The 16,782-nt window shown below is 45.1% G+C and overlaps 1 protein-coding gene across 4 annotated transcripts in view; it reads left to right on the top strand.

The window, feature by feature from the left end:
* The first annotated feature begins 5,815 nt into the window (after positions 1–5,815).
* Positions 5,816–16,782, top strand: part of LOC119649740 — a 117,528-nt gene continuing 106,561 nt past the window's right edge. For all 4 annotated transcript variants that reach the window (XM_038052023.1, XM_038052022.1, XM_038052026.1 and 1 more), the window contains exon 1: positions 5,816–7,823. In XM_038052023.1, coding sequence (XP_037907951.1) covers positions 5,897–7,823 — 1,927 coding nt within the window. In that variant the 5' untranslated portion in view covers positions 5,816–5,896. The remainder of the gene's footprint in view (positions 7,824–16,782) is intronic.

Here is a 16,782-nt window from a genome sequence, read left to right as displayed (position 1 = left end):
CGAACCACGAATTGCGAAACCATTTAAAGATTAGGTAGCGCGTAAAGCTCAAAGTACGACGAGATGGCTAGGAGACCGGTCGCTTGCATCTGGTTGACGAAGACCCGCACGATTCCCATAGATGACTGGGAGGAGGGATCCCAGGCGAACTGCATATGTAATAGCTTTTTTGCTCGGTATAAACGGAGAGTGTCTGGAGGCACTGGAATATGATTTGGATCCCGTCGACGCAGCCAATGAGCTGTTGGAGGAGATGAGAATCGACGGTTTGACGGGGATTGACAAATTTCTACGCATGCACGGGTAGTGCACGTAAATCTGCAGCACTCGAAGTGCATCTCACCTCCTGTTAGAGGAAGATATCGACATCGCATTAGTACGCGTCGACCGCGCCGGAATCATTGGTGTCGTTGGTAGATGGGTTCCGACGATTTTTCGAAAAATTATCATGAATAAATCACGTTTGAAGTGGTTCAGGTCACCTCTCGGTGTACAACAGTCCGGTGTGCTTCGTATGCGTGGAACGTCACGGAGGTGAACGCTGGGAGATTTGTAGGAACTCTTGGAGCAGGTGAAGCCGCGTTGACGTTGCAGCTGACACTGTCGTACATTCAGTTATGAACCTGATAACGGCAGCTGTACTGGTGGACGGCGGAAACTGAAGAGCTCCGGATGGAGTGTCATAAATTTTGTCGCTTGATGCAACGCCTAAACGACCGGGAAAAGGCATGAAGCACAACAAGAGAGTATAGATCAGCGAGAAGGAAACTTCGCAGCGCGATGAGCGGAAGAAAACTATGCTGCTAGTATGACCTAGTAGACAAGGTGAATGGGGGCTCGGTTAAAATCGGGGTTCTGCCAGCAAATGAACCGTATTGTATGGGCACTATTTCTTGCGCATCCCGCACGGGTTGATAACAGCAGCATGAAAGCAAAGTTTTCTCTATAAAAGAGTCCAGCAGTCTTTTCTATGAAAATCAAGAAGGGGCGAGCACCCAATGGTATCCCAGCAGAGGTATACAAATTTTTGTTCCAACATTGGCCGAGCATTAGGTGTGCTCGGCATATTCCCGTCGGGAGGTGGCGAGGCTTGTGCTGAACAGGAAAGGAAAAGCGACCCTGAAGTGTTATTTGGTTATTTGCTTACAGGCCATTTTGAATGTTTAACACACCCGGGAAAGTGCTCGAAAAGTTCATTAGGAATAGACTCTCTGAAACGATACGTGCTGTCGGAAATTTATTCCCAAGACAGTTCTTTTTCTGAGCGGAGAGATCCACAGTTGATGCAGTTCTGCAAGGCGTAATGCAGTTGATCATGCGGGTGGTGCTCCTCGTACCGCTTGACGTCACCAATGCCTTTAATTCCGTAAGATGGAAAGACTTTACGAAGGTTGGGGGACTATCTGAGAAACCGCTCATGCTTTGTGAAACGTTGGAGAGCCAGAGGAGAATGGATATAGCACGGGGTGTAGCACAGGTTCACATCCTAGGGACGGACCTGTGGAACGCTTCTTACGATTGTTTGATAAGATTTGACTTAACAGAAGAGTCGCGCCTTGTCGGTTCTGTAAGTGATATTGCGATACTTGTTGCCGGACGCACTATTGGACAGGTGCAAAGTAGACTTGGAATATTGATGCGACGGGTAAACAGATAGAAAACTGCTCATGGTTTCAGCCTTGCGCCAGAAGTAGTCATCCTGACTAAAGTAGTCATCCTGACTAAAAAGAGAATTCTCACCTTGCATCTCGTATCGATCGGCGAGTTAATAATCGACCCTCGACAGGCAAATCAAAACAGCAGTGGATAACGCTGCAGCTAGAGCAACCCCCATTTCCCATCTTGTTAAGAAGCCTGAAGTCATATAAAAGCACAAGGGATAAACGATAACCCAGACTAAATGAGTAGCAAATATCTTGGTAAAACGAAATAAGAGGCAGATGGACTGCGCGGTATACCTAAGTGTGCGTGGCTGAATTGAAAGCATTATGAGACCGATTATTTCCTTACCCAGCTTCAAAGTGGGCACAGAAGTTTTCAGGCTTACCTGCACAAGATTGGGAGGGCATGATTTCCTGACTCTGTATTTAGCAATGGGGTTGTGGACGACGCCGATAATTTGTTCATTGTCGAGGAAATGCTAAGGTGGAGTCGTATTGGCCATTGCAGTCGGATTCTCTTTGTAGCAAAAAAGATAGAGTTTGACCGGCGGAGGGGGCCGATATCAGGAGGATCCTTTCCCTTTCTGCCTTTCTGTCGGTGGCAGGAATTTACTGACTTGAAAGGTTTCCAACGCGGGAGAGCCGGAGAATTAGTCCGAAGTAATGTGAAAAACGGTTCCACGCTTCTTCTTTGACTGGAAGGGAGGGCGGGGTTTTGTGGCGGGAGTTGCCGCTGATAGGAACTGATGTCACCCCAAAGAGGTGTGGCTAACGAAAACGGAATATGATTGGTTTCTGGAATATGCGCACGCTCCTCGAAAACGGTAGCAAAGGTCAGACATCGGCTTCGAAAGAATCACCATCTTATGGCCGCTTACGTTCGCTTGCGTGTTGCATCTTCCTTTTCCCTCATGGTTGGTGAATTGCGACCCCATAAGTTCAACATCGACCACTTGTACGACCCAGCTGTCGTTCGCCAGTCGGAGAGCTATCTTGCTGAACGAGCTGCAGATCTACTGAGTCATAAGATCTGGCGGAGTCGTTGAAGCGGATCGATGAACGAAAGGGGTTTTACTGACCGATGTGAGCGATGGCGAGCGTGAGGCGCTCGAACTCCGAGCGAAATTCCGAGAAGTTCGGCGTAGTGTACCCCGTGGAAAGAGAGAGTTTGCTTTTGCGTTGTTCAGGGAAGCGGTAAATGCCGCAGATTCAGAACTGTATACCGCACCACAAAAGAGCTTGCATGCGGTTGCAAATCTTTCGATGGTCCTGTGAAGGGCGTTAATGATCAAGTTCTCATCCACGATGACGAGCAACTGAGGAGGCGGAAAGAGCACTTCGCTAGGGTCCTTGACCGCATTACATGAGGTGAGCTTATTTATCGTGCAGTAACTGCTGCTTCCACTCATACGTGAATCCGAGACCTTTCCCAGAGAGTGGAAGAAGGGGATGATCGTTAAGATTCCAACAAAAGAGGCGCCCGCTTCGAGTATGACAATTGGAGGGGTTTATGCGTGCTTCCTATTGCCGCAAAGATAATAGCTAAAATGATCTTGGAACACACCAAGAAGAGCAGGGTGGTTTCCACTCAGGATCCTCCGATAACATCTTTCCTCAGACACCGTGACTACGCTGATGACTTCTGTGTGATCTTTCACCGGGCCATGGACCTTGGGCTATTGGCTCTGTATTTGGAAAGAAAAGCAAGTAGAGTTGGAGTGAAGGTAAACACCAGAGCATCGAATGTGTTGATCAAGGAAACGTGGTTTCTGCCGACGGCAGCATCGAAATAGATGTTTCCCGATGCATTAACAACGCTAGATCCGCTCTCGCGGCTCAGTCTAAAGTCTGGGAATGCAGTTATCTCAATCGTAAGATCAAGTTGAGATTGTTCTGTGCTATTGTTCTTTCTGTGTTGTTATATGGGAGTCGCAAATGGAAAGTGACCCCCACTGCCATCCGCTTCAAACTTTCGTAAACACCAGTCAGCGTCGTATCCTGACACTATCTCAATCGAAGAACTTGGTCGGCGCACAGGCCTGCCACTCGTACGCACTGTGATTAGGAGACGGAAATGGCAGTGGATAGGTCATAATTTAAGGAGGGTTGACAATTGTGTTTCGGACTACGCCATGCAGTGAAATCTATGCTCCCAAGATGGCTGACGAGTGACTCATTCCAAGGGCACTTGGCGCAGAACACTAAGGGGATGTGCGAGCATCTCGGGAAGTCATGAGGGAAGCTAAAGCGCTTTTCAGGTAACTGCGAGCGATGGGGCTTAGGTGTGGTTGACGTGCTATACCCACCTAGGGGTGAAAAGCAATCCCATAGCCACCTACCCTTATTAAAGAAAAAGGACTTCCTCCTAAGGTGTTCACACCCCTCACTATAGTCACTGGATGGATTGATTTCATCATGTAAGATGTATCCATCAGTTACTATAGCCTCGGGGCGAAATCAATCTTTAGCTGTACTCGGCCGAGGAGGAGTTGAGGTCGATCTCAGGCATTTCAAAAATTCCTTAGTCGTAGATGCTTTGGACGTTGTTTTCCTCATAACCTTGGCACAACCCGGGTGTTGTGCTTTGTCTGAAGGCGGTTTGTCCAGAGGCGGCGGTTTGCCTGGAGGCTTTTTTTGTCCGAAGGCAGATGCTTTCCCTTGGGTAAGGATTCAGCATCAGCAATTAGCATCGACTGATGCCTGGTGTCAGGATTAACGACAGGTGGGGCCTTTGAAATAATTAGGACTTGCTTTTTTTCTATTCACTGGTGATATTTATTAATCCTGCAAATACCGATATTTCGGGAACTACGCCTTCCCTTTATCAGAGCTCACAATCCTAGCAGGAGCCTGCCTCGGGACGTTTCTCGGGCTCTCCGTCAACGAGGTCGGGATTCCCTCACTCAGGTTTTGATTGCCACGAGTGAAATTGAATTTTTGATTTTTTTCTGATTTATCGTAACTGGCTGTCATGACCTTTGTTTTACTGGGGAAATTAAATCTATATTTCTAGGTAGAGTCCCCTTTTGCTGAAACAAGGCTAGTTGGAACTGGCGGTCGCCTGGCACCAAGAGTTCACCGTTCACGGTCACATTTACTCCCTGCGACTATTTAGCCCTAGCCAGGGTAGTTACACCTTGGCTTTGGGCTTCACTTCTGGCTCCTTAGAGGATCTTCCTTTTAAGGAGTTCCTTCCCCACGACAAGAAACAGTGCAAGTTTTTCAAATCGAGCTACTGGCTTAAATCTTTTGTTTCTAGGAAGTTTTTCTTGAGCGATTTTAATGTTTGCAAATCGAGTTACTAGCTTAAGTCTTTTGTTTCCAGGGAGTCTTCTTAAGCGATTTTTATCTATATAAACCAAGTTACTGGCTTAAATCTTTTGTTTTCAGAACGGCGAATTCTATCTGAAGCCTGACCTGATGCTATCGACACTAACAATTTCCATATTGGCTGGCTTAAATCTTTCAGTTTAGCTGATACCTGACGCCACTTTTAATGGAAACAGTCGGAACATTTTTCATTTTCAATTCAAGTCACAAATTAAATTCTTTTCCATTTTCCATCCGCTTCTTTCTTCTAGTCTTTGGCGAACCAACAAGCCGCCCATATGCCGCATTCCATGCTTCATGATCTCTTTTCAATTACAATTAGCTGCCATTTCCGCAAAAACAAACCACAATCTTTTGCCAACCACATAATGATCGTGACCACGATCACACTTTATAATAAATTTTCATTTTCATTAAAGATCTTGAAAGAAAATTCTCTTATTCACCATTCTACCGACTTGCATTCGTTTTTCTAGTCTTCGTTTCTTGCAGGAATCTTATATCAGTGACGTCACTGTTAATCTTCTACGACATGATCATTCTACAGAAAGTGAGACTTGTGGTTAGCAGAGCGAAGATTGGGAGTCCGCTGGTCTTAGAGCCGAGTTGGTCTTCAAGATACTCGAAGAAAGCTTAAGAGAAGAGGGAGTATCTCTGTGGCTTTGCAGATATTTTAAGATGTCTGAGCTTGAGAGGTTTATTAAAGAGAAACGAAATCTTTGTTTATGCTTGGAGCACAAGCAGCATATGTGGAGCCCTGCAGAAAAGTTCACCTTCGCATATGATGGTTGGGTTGATGAGGACCAGTCCAATGTTGGAGTCAGTCAGTTTTCGAGTGAATGCCGTGCTGATGACGACTCCGCGAATTATACTATCGCGTCGGGAATTCTATCGATCAGTTAGGCATGGCACGTCGGCCGAAACGGTCGGCTTCAGTGCTGACTAGTGTTTGTACCATACGAGTATTTCGAATGATCGTTATTTGTAGTTTTCTGATAGATGCGATATCGTGTAACGATTATAATGTTCTAACTGTAGGTACAAATCTAAATTTTCCCGGTCAGTCACCCACTCAACCTAAGTTCGGTGATCGTATTTCGCCGCGACATAGACAAACTTTATCTGTTCTAACGGCCAGCATTAATGGGAGCACGTCACCCACCCTAGCGGGAGGATCATCAAGTGTACATAATATTCATAATAATAAAAATCCCGTAGATAATTTAAATAATAGTGCTACTAGTAATAATAGTCAAAATAATCATAGTGATCTTGATTATGTTCATAAATCATTATCGGCGCCCTCCTCAGTTACCAGCGCCGATGGTCGCCCGAGGTATCTGAATCCCTACAGTGATGTCCCCGCGAACGGTACAAGTTTATTGGATAAAAGTGATCTTGACAATGATTATAATCACCATGATCATCACCTGCTAAATAGTAATAACATACCATCGGATGTTGTTATACCGGTTACCGGCGACGTTGAGCGCTTTGGCGATCGTGAACAACAACATGATCGCGATAGTGTCCGGGATTCGTTGATGCAGCAGCTTCGGCGCAATGACGATGCCTATGACGGAAACTACCACCATATCGACAATGGTATAGGCACCAACAACGGTGGCAATCATAGTATGTTGAAGGCTGATCGTTTGATTGAAATGTCTACGGAATTTTTCGTAATTCCGTCATCGACGACCGAAGATGAAAAGAGTGGTTTGATAAGATCGTCTACGGTACGCCCTATACTGATCTTGGCAGCCAGGACTCCACCTACGGAGAACGAATCGACAGCTTCACCGGCTGCCAATGCCTCCGCACAGACGGGTCTGCGAAAGGAGCCATGGGTAGTTCCTCTATTAGTAATCGCTTGCCTAGCAATGATCTTAATGACCGCGTTCGAGATCTTTGTCTTATTTAAGGCCTGGCGAACATCACCGTCACGACGACACTTGTTCCTCGGGCAAATGCTTCTTCTAGGATTGTTCGCCTGTGCAGGGATCGGTGCTCTCCTTACAGCCACCCCGACAGTGGTTTCATGCGCGATCATACGATTCGGTGCCGGAGTCGCTTTCGCTCTGGTGTTTGCTGCGCTTCTCGTCAAATGTGTCTTCCTAATTAGCCTGAATGGAGGCGTCTATCTTCCAGCTCCATATCAAGGATTACTCCTGCTCTTCGCGGTTCTCATCCAAGTTGCGATCGGAACGCAATGGCTAGTAACCGAACCGCCTGATATACATACAATCAGGATTGGTTCGCATCACGCTACCGTGACTAATAAATTCTCAACGCTGGGACTGATCACCTCCAGCGATCTCACGCGAATTTCAGCCACCATACCCTTGTGTAAAACTCAATTTTCCGAACTTTTACTTTCCATGATCTATATCATTTTTCTGATCATATTCGTGGCGATCTTGGCAATTAAATCGCGCGGTATTCGGGATAATTATCGTGAAGCGACGTATATTGGATTGGCTATTGGTGGTTCGATACCAATCTGGCTTGGATGGACACTATGTGGATTGATTGTGGCCGATCGTCATAAGGATGCATGTTTGGCCTTTGGCTTGGTAGCTACATCGGCCACAGTGTTCTTAGTGATGTTCATGCCGAAAGGAAGGCAGCTGGCTGCTATGGGAAAGGAAGGATTATATGTGGAAGATCGTGAGGAGCAATTTAGTTCGCTGAGTCGTGCCGGTTCAGGATATTCACCGTCGTTTTTCCATTTTAAGCCGATCAAGTATGGAGTAATGGGCGGAGTGCTGAATTCTACAACGACAACAGGAAATGCTACGAAACATCAAAGTGCAGCTACGCTGGGAGGAGGTATGTGCAGTTTTTTAGTATGACATTGTTAGATAAGGTTGTTAAGGATGTTAAGGATATTGGGAGTGTTTTATGTGTTTTTGAATTCAAACGAGAAAAATATAACTATTGAGTGTTGCCAATAATCCACACGAACGGTTATCTAACAAACACATTTCATTAAATGGTTAATGTCCTGCAATTCCTGTCCATTTTAAAAGGATCCTTTTTTGTGTAATTGATGTACAAACTTTGGTGTAGCCGAATTACCACTTCTAACCGAGCGAAATATTGAAAGAAACCAGTTGATTCTTGGTTGTCTGCTTTCGATTCATGATGAGAAGGATCCAAAATTTTTGAATCCTACTCGAAAAGAAAACCACACTTGGCTTTATCAGGAGCTGAACCTTAGGCTGCAGATCGCTTGGTCGACCCTTCAGTTGTCAGCAAAAGCAAAGATTCTTGTCAAGTTTTGCTATGATTGCCGAGCTCCTGAAACCTGGGAGAAGCCTGAAACGGAACAATGTCTTCATTTTCACCATCAAGAAACGAAGCTGCTTCAATTTTAGGAAGTATGGTTGGCTTTACCAACACTGGTGAAACTAACTCTTGTAAGCAATACTGACAAGTATAATGAATGCCTGCACTGGGATTAGAGGGATATGCACTAGATTCTCCAGTGATTCTACGCCTGATTATAAAGAAGTTCTATCTAAGGTTGATGAGGTTAAACCAGAGTTTGCCAACTCGGCCTGTTAGGAAATCTTGGAAGAAATGGAGGGAAAGTAGATTAATCTACGTGTCAGCTGAATTTCAGTTTGTCCGGCCTTTCGAATACATTTTTTTAGGCAGTATACCTCTGGAGTATACTCATCAGGTGCTACCTTGCCGTGGTGATATGAATAGCGCAAAGGAAGTCTGCCACCAGGTGACTTCGGCCGTTACCATTGGTCCCTGTTCGATGTAGGAAGAACAAGTTTCTTCCTAGAGCTACCCTAAGATCGCCATTATGGAAGACAGGAACCATGAACTTTTCAGCTGCAAGCAAGAATCTCCAAGGGGAATTGAAATCTCGGACGCTGATCAGTACGAATGGGGTGCACTTCCTGAATGGGTTTTTTAGTACCCATCCACCGACAATTCTTGCCCTAATCGGTTTGCTGCCGAGGTTAGGTATCTTATTGCTAATCAGTTCAGAAAAAACTCAGGATCCAATTTCTATTGAGCTCAAGGATTCCGCAGTTAGCAGGGAATTCGGATGCCATTTTGTCATTTGGTTGATCATGTCAGAGATATACTTTGGAATTTAGTACTTAGTCAGTGATGTCTCCAGTAAACACTTTGGTAAAATCTGCACAAAAATGTTTGCTGGAGACATCACTGACTTGGTTTGGCAAAGTATGCAAACTATGAGAACACTTAAGTACGTCTAAACCGCGATTTGGTTATTAACGGATCAACATAAGATTCTTGTAACTGAGTTTGAGGGAGTCAGTAGATCGAATTGACTTCTCATAGAACCGGAGGAAGATGTCCACTTCTTGGCATAGAGAAAGAGCTCCCTCAATCCCAAGAATAAAAGAGAAGTTGCTCGTTCATTTTTTCAGTTCGACCGATTCATCTTGTCAGCACGGAAATAACATTTAGTGCCAGAAAAACTCACCCGCTGGGGCCCAATAATTTAGGGTGGTCCAAAGGGGAGATTTTCAATTGCGGAAGCGCCTTTCCGCTACTCTTGTTTACCCTTGTCATGAATACTGTCATGCGGGACATCCAACTTTCAGCTCTTCAATACATTTTTGTTGACAGTTTATGTGAATACGTTTTGAAAGGGATTGAGTATTGGAACACCAATAACCCATGGAACTACCAAGTCAACACCTTCTCGTCATCAGCGAGTCAACTTAGAACCATTTGACAGACTACTTTAGGCTAGCTTTCTCGCTTTTCCGCGCTAGGAAGCCTTAAAAGCAGGCAAGTAGGTAGAAAGGGAAGTTGTCGGTTCAAAAACCTTCTACCGGTCGCACTAAACCTTCCTCGCAGGAAGAAGGATCAAAAAGTAATATGCAACACTGATCTATTTGGCAGGGCCTCTCAGCATCTCTTCTTTATTTTGAATGTTCTCTAAAGGGAGCCTTCTGCGTCTGCATATAACGGTTGACAAATCCTGTCCCACCTTCACCAAGTAAAAACTTGTGATCATCTTCTTCCACCATCCACTTTAGAAAACACAGTCAGGACATCGTGTTTTACCGAACTAGTGAAGGTAAACCTTAAAACCTCCATGGCCTTTTAGAAGCTGGGTAAGGAAATAATCACTCAAAGTTGTTGTTGGACGGACAACATGTCCAACGACTAATCTAAGTTTCCGAAGGGTCACGTAGTCCATCTGCCTTTTGCACTGTTTTCCAAAAAGCGTTGCCCCTAATCACAGATGCCTCAAATCCAAAATCTATCGGAGGGTCATGGGTCTGGTCACTGTCTATGGATCCGAATATTGGGCATCCACCAAAGATTATGAGCTTAGATTCGTTGGGGGTGGTGGCAAAAATGCAATGCAATCCAGTCAGAAATACTGCACTCACCGAGGAAAATTTGCAAATAAAGCAGTAGTATGGTCACGTTATTCACTCTGATTATAGCTTGCTAGTTAAGATTGGTTGGAGCATGACCTAAAGGCTGACCTAATTTCAAAACCTTTTAATTCTGCCAGAACCAAGCTTTCAATTGGGAGAAGTGGCGAATCCGGTCTAAACGAGTTGACCCCGTTTTGAAAAGAGACGAATCGTCAAGGACAAGGAAAAGTGGTGAAGTGAGGCAGTGGAATAGAAAGGCTCAGGCGGTCCTTCGGCACATTTACCACTATTTGTTATTGGACTGACCTTCGTAGTTAGAAGAATGTACACAGGGCCGTCAAGAAGAAATCCGGGTCCTTGGACAAGCTTAGGCGGGCTCCCTTATTACAACTTTATTTCAATCAATTCCTAATTCCAGAGGCCCTCTTCCGCGAGGATGCACTTTGGACGCGAAAATTGCGATATTGAACTCAGTTCTCCTCCCCGGGTGTAGCTAAAGCTATGTTTGTTACACAGTTGTTAACTTTAGAAAATATAAATTGGTGCTTAGTCCGGTGAAGGGGAGAAAATCGCGCAATTTTTCAAAAAGTAAGAGCTAACAATTAACCCAGATTGCTTAGAGACAAGGCGATCAAGAGGGAAGGGGGTGACTCCTTCTAGGCATGCAGGTAAGGGGGAGACTTACATCGATAATTCAATTTTATGAACTTTAACTTAGAGCCTGGATTTTCTCCTACGACCTTGTTTGGAAGATACTCACAAAAGCGGCCCCAAATAAATGCTGCTCAATTAGTTTAAGTATAGAAACAGAGTAGGCACTGTCGAGTGATTCAATGCTTAGATTCCAGATTAGAGTTAGGTCTTGAAAGAAAGAATTGGGCGAGGAGACGATCCTGGAGTTTTCTCGGGAAGGAGGGGAAAAAAGAGACTTAAAGGAAATTAGGGAGAACGAGGGTATCCCTCAGAAATCACCATGGGTTTGAATTTTCCCCGAATGACCTTGCCCGACCCCCTTCATAAGCGCATGACGAAGTGGTTTCATCTGCTTTGAAGGGTAAGCATGGGGTCCTGAAAGATAAAGTTTGGAATTATAAAATTCACTGACATGCGATGTTTATCTGGAAATTTGGAAATATTGTTGTCGTAAGTAGGTTAGAGCAGTGTTAGAGCACTTTCTTCAAGACCGTAACAGTACACTACAGCACAGTTTAGGGGCAATGTGTTCACCATTGCGAAATTGTTGCCCTGATATGACTCTCATATTCGCAGCTGGGTCGACTGGTATTTGACATTCGGTCACGATTACAATTCTGCCAACAGTGAAAATCTTCAGCTACAATAGCTCAGTACTCTAACCACTGAGCTATTCGGACAACCTCGTTTTGCCATTTGGTTCTTAAATCCCCATCCAGCATATCAAGCTATCGTTGTTTCGGTCTGCCTTTTGGTCGTCTACCATCGACTTCGATCTTCAGACCAATCTTGGCAAGTGAGATTCAGCACATTATTTCTATTTGGTAGTCCAGGGGTATTGTCACCGGCAATATTCCTTGAAGTTGCTAATAGCTCATCGGCGTTATCTTCGGTTATTCTATCAACGTTCGCCTAAATATCGGGGCGTTTCAGCAACAATGGTGTCCTGCGCTTCGGGGAACTTTTGTTTTTGATTTTCGACATGGCTGCTCCATATCCTTGCTTCAAGAATACTAAGACTGGACCTGTCAAAGGAATCATGGCTAGTCGGTTATGCAGATGATGTTGCGGCATTTATTGCCGGACGCACAGTTGAACAGGTGCAAAGCAGGCTGGGCATATTGTGCTCGTGATTTTAGCTTCTTCATTAAAAATAGAATCCCGATCCTTCGTCCCATATCGATCGACGATCATTTGATTATTATCGAGGAGATGCGGCCATGGGTGAGGTGGAGTCGTATTGGTCTTTACGTTCGGGTTCTCTTTGTTGCGAAGAAGATAGATTTTGACCGGTAGAGGGGGATGGATTATAGGGGGTTTCTTGAAATAACAGTTCCTTTGCCCCTCTCCCGTTTCGTCGGTAAAAGTACTTTACTAACCTCAAGGCACGCCAAGGCGGGAGAGCGGAAGGACCAGCCCAAAGTAATGTGACAAACGATTCTAGACTTCTTCTTTGACGGCGTAGGGGGCGGGGGGTAGTCCATAATTCTAGTCTCTACTGTTCCCAAAACGTCAACAATGCCTCGGTTAGAGACTGACCTCACGTCGAAGACCTTTCGCTAACAAAATAACGAACGAATATAATTGGTTTCTGGAATATCCGCACGCTCCTCGACAATGATAGCGAGAGTCAGACATCGGCCTCGAAAGTAATAACCACCATTATGGACGCTTGTGTTCGCTTGCGTGTGGCATCCTGCAGCCCCTTCTCCCAGGGTTGGGGAACTGCGATTCTATAAGTTTAACGTCAACCACTTGGACGACCCAGCTGTCGTTCGATAGTGGGAGAGCTATCTTGCTGATCGAGCTGCAGAGCTATTGCGTTATGCTCCCGAGAATATTATTGAGCATTGGGTCGCCATCAAAAATGCTCTTTTCTCGGGAGTTGAAGTTGGTAGTTGGCCACGTCCCGAAAGGCCGTTATAAGATCTGGCTGACTGCAAAGTCGTGGAAGCGGATCTATAAACGGAGGGGGTGGAGGTTCTCCTGAAGATAGATGGTGAGCGTGGCGCGCTCAAACTCTAATACCGAACGAAAGCCCGAGAAGTTCAGTGTAGTGTACGCCGTGACAAGAGAGAATTTTGGTAGTGGATAGAGGAATCCACTCCCCCAAGATGGCCGACGAGTGGTTCGCCTCATGAGCACTTGGCGTAGAAAAGTAGAGGAGGAGTGCGAGCGTCTCGGGAAGTCGTGAGGGTGGCTGAAGCGTGTTTCAGGTAACCCCGGACGATGGTGCTATGCCCCACCAAAGATGAAGAGCAACCCCATAGTCACCTACCCTCATTAAAAAAAGAGGAGCTTCCTCCAAAGATGTTCACTGGATCGTCACTGGATGGATTAGTGTCGTCATATAAGATGCTTTCATCGGTTGCTATCGCCTTGGGGCCAAATGAGGCTTTAGCTGTAGTCTGCCGAGGAGTTGACGTTTGACTTTAGCCGTTGATGCCTTGGACGTTGCTTTTCTCATAACCTTGGCACAACCCGGGGGTTGTGGTTTGTTTGAAGGCGGTTTGCCCGGAGGTATTTTGTCTGGAGGCTTTTTTCGCCCGAAGGCAGATGCTTTCCCTTGCGTAAGGATTCAGCATCAGCAGTTGGCACTGACTGATGCCTGGGGCCAGGATTACCGACAGGTTGGGCATTTGAAATAATTAATAGTTGCTTTTTTCCTGTTCGCTGGTGATATTTTTTAATCCTGCAAATGCCGATATTTCGGGAACTACCTCTTCCCTTCATCAGAGCTAATAGGCCTAGCAGGGGCTTGTCTCGGGACGTTTCTCGGGCTCTCCTTCAACGAGGTCGGGATTCCCTCACTCAGGTTTGGATTGCCACGAGTGAAATTGAATTTTTGCTTTTTTTTGTTCTGTTTTATCATAACTGGCTGTCATGACCTTTGTTTTACTGGGGAAATTAAATCCATAAATCTCAGTAGAGTCTGCTTTTGCTGAAGCAAGGCTAGTTGAAACTGGCGGTCGTCTGGTACCCAGAGTTTACCGTCCGCGGTCACATCTTAATCCCTATGACTATTTAGCCTTTGCCATGGTAGTTACACCTTGGTCTTGGGCTTCACCTCTGGCTTTTTAGAGAATCTTCCTTTGTCAGATCCTTCAAATCGAGTTACTGGCTTAAATCTTTTGTTTTTAGGGAAGTTTTCTTAAGCGATTTTAATGTTTATAAACTAAGTTACTGGTTTAAATCTTTTGCTTTCAGAACGGTGAATTCTATCTGAAGCCTGACCTGATGCTATCGACACTAACAATTTCCATATTGGCTGGCTTAAATCTTTCAGTTTCGCTGAAACCTGACTCCACTTTTAATGGAAATAGTTGGAATATTTTTCATTTTCAATTCAAGTCACAAATTAAATTCTTTTCCATTTTCCATCCGCTTCTTTCTTCTAGTCTTTGGTGAGTGACCGCGAGCGAGCTCGGGACCTGCCGCCCGAACGCTGAGCGTCCAGTGTCGCCCTCATTTCAGCCATACTGGCCACTAATGCGGCCATCTCGCGCTTCGACTCGCCAACTTCGCCAGAAGGCTGCTGAACGGGCTGCTATGGTCGGGCGCGCATACACGTCGCGCACCCTATCGGTGCCTCCAAAGGACCGGAGACGCACGCGGGGACAGCCTGGGTGCCCTCCGGGAGTCAGAGCGATTTCAGCAAATCATCGTCGATCTTGCTCCCACCCAATTGCCTCATTCCGCGAATTAATTGGCTGGGAGTTCGAATGCTGTTAACGCTGCTGGGCTCCACATCCTTCAGATCAACAACTCGAGCATGGGTTCCTTGCAGAATTCCTAGGCACTTGTGGAAGTCTGTCTCGGTCATAGCTTGTCCCCAAAAATTTTATTATTTTCGAATCAATGCGATACAGACAGGACATGGATTAGCCAGGTATGCGGGCCGTTGTCGAGAACCTTGGCATAAGCGATATAAAAACTAAAGAGGTTTCTTTGGCCTCTGGTTGGTTGTCCTACAACTACCGCTGTTGGCCTTGAGGTGGACATTGAGCCTTCCACTAAGGATGGACGTTATGAATTTGTAGAGGGTTGGTAGGCAAGTAATCGGTCTTGTGTCTGCGGGGGCCTACCTCGTGTCCTTTTTAGGTATAAGGTAGGTAATCCCCGCAGTGAGGAAGGGTGGGAATCTCTCCGGCCGACTCATGTCCTGATTTATGCTGGATGCCAACCGACCATGTCTACTGGTGAGCTTTTTGTACCAGAAGTTCTACACCGGACCAAGACGCATAGTTTTATTATTTTAATCTTATTTGGCACCTTTTTATTCTTCATCCTTTGATCTAGTTCATGGTCTGTTCTCAAAGCTACTTCAGTGGAAGTTCACGCTACTGTTCACCTACATATTGCATCCGCTATTCCCTTGAAAAACACGTGAAACCGGTACTCATCATTACACATCTGAACTGTTTTCTGCACTATCTCTTCTAAATTATGATAAACCGCAAGTTAAATTGATTGTAAAGCAAACCCGAAACCCGACTCGGAAAAGAAGAGGAAAACCTAAAAAGTCTCAATTCCGATTGCAAATTACCTCCACACATACTCACTTGTATCTTTTGGGTTATTGCCGTTGTTTAATTTCACTCGAATTTGTACTATTACGCTTAATGTGCACCGGGTGAAATATAAAACAAAATTGTCCGAAAAAAGTCCATTGAACCCATTGAGGCCGCCTGAATGGAATACCTTTTTCGTAGCAGTAAAGCGAATTCCATAATTTGATTAAACTGACTTACTTATCGCTGGTGGTGCATACCCGCGGAATTGGCCCAGTTAGCATCGACTGGTAGGCACTGGCTGACTCCAGCGGTACACAATGCTTACGAGACACCGAAAAAAAAAACCCCCAAAGAAAACAAAAAGATCCCGAGATAACTTTTCTTGAAAAAATTACATCATAATTGCAAGCAGTGAAAAACTCGGTCCAACTTTCACTTGAGCGCGATGAAAATCCAAACGGATCAATACTTGCTTGTAATCACTCAAGAGCCTAAGATGCTGTAAGTCTGCAAGCTGGGCCGAGTGCGCGGAGCCGCGAAAAATGCTACTGAAATTGACCTCAACCAATTGAATGGATTTCGTTTTAGCAACACCAGCTCTTGTGCATAAAAGCGTGAAAGGTAAAAATCACAATCGAATTGTAACGCGATCAATTTTCAGATCAATTGGCATCGCGTGTACCGCAAGGTACCGTCTTGGGGCCGCTTCTGATAGTGAGTTTTTCAGAGTGGCTGAGCAGCGCTGGAGAGAGTTGAAAAGAATTGAATGGAATGAAAACAAAGCAACAAGTGCTTAAGTTGAATTAAAGAGATTAGATAAATACATTCGTTTTTAATGATGCACTCTAGTGTGGATAGATATAGTATCTTTTCTTCGGCTTTCTGCTGGGGCTTATCAGGCGATGAAGACTTGCTTGCAAGTTTACCAGTTACAAGCGTGGAAAGTGAGTGCCAAAAGAACTGTAGGCGCACGATGGACTCTCCGAGACTTCTCACCATTATCCATCAATGCCGGAATATTTTCGAAGAAATTACTCAAAGAACCGCGGATTTTATGAGGGAAATTATTAGGGTGTGAAATAGCGGCTTCCAAGTACTTGTTTATTGACTCTCTGCACCGCAAAACGGTATTGATGCGCTGCTAAGAAATTAAATGCTGTGTAAATATTCATAATTTTTTTATTGCAATTTTTACGG

The sequence above is a fragment of the Hermetia illucens genome, chromosome 2, assembly GCF_905115235.1.
Source record: "Hermetia illucens chromosome 2, iHerIll2.2.curated.20191125, whole genome shotgun sequence".
In the NCBI taxonomy this organism is placed as follows: Eukaryota; Metazoa; Arthropoda; class Insecta; order Diptera; family Stratiomyidae; genus Hermetia; species Hermetia illucens.
This window is presented reverse-complemented; position numbering and strand designations above follow the sequence as displayed.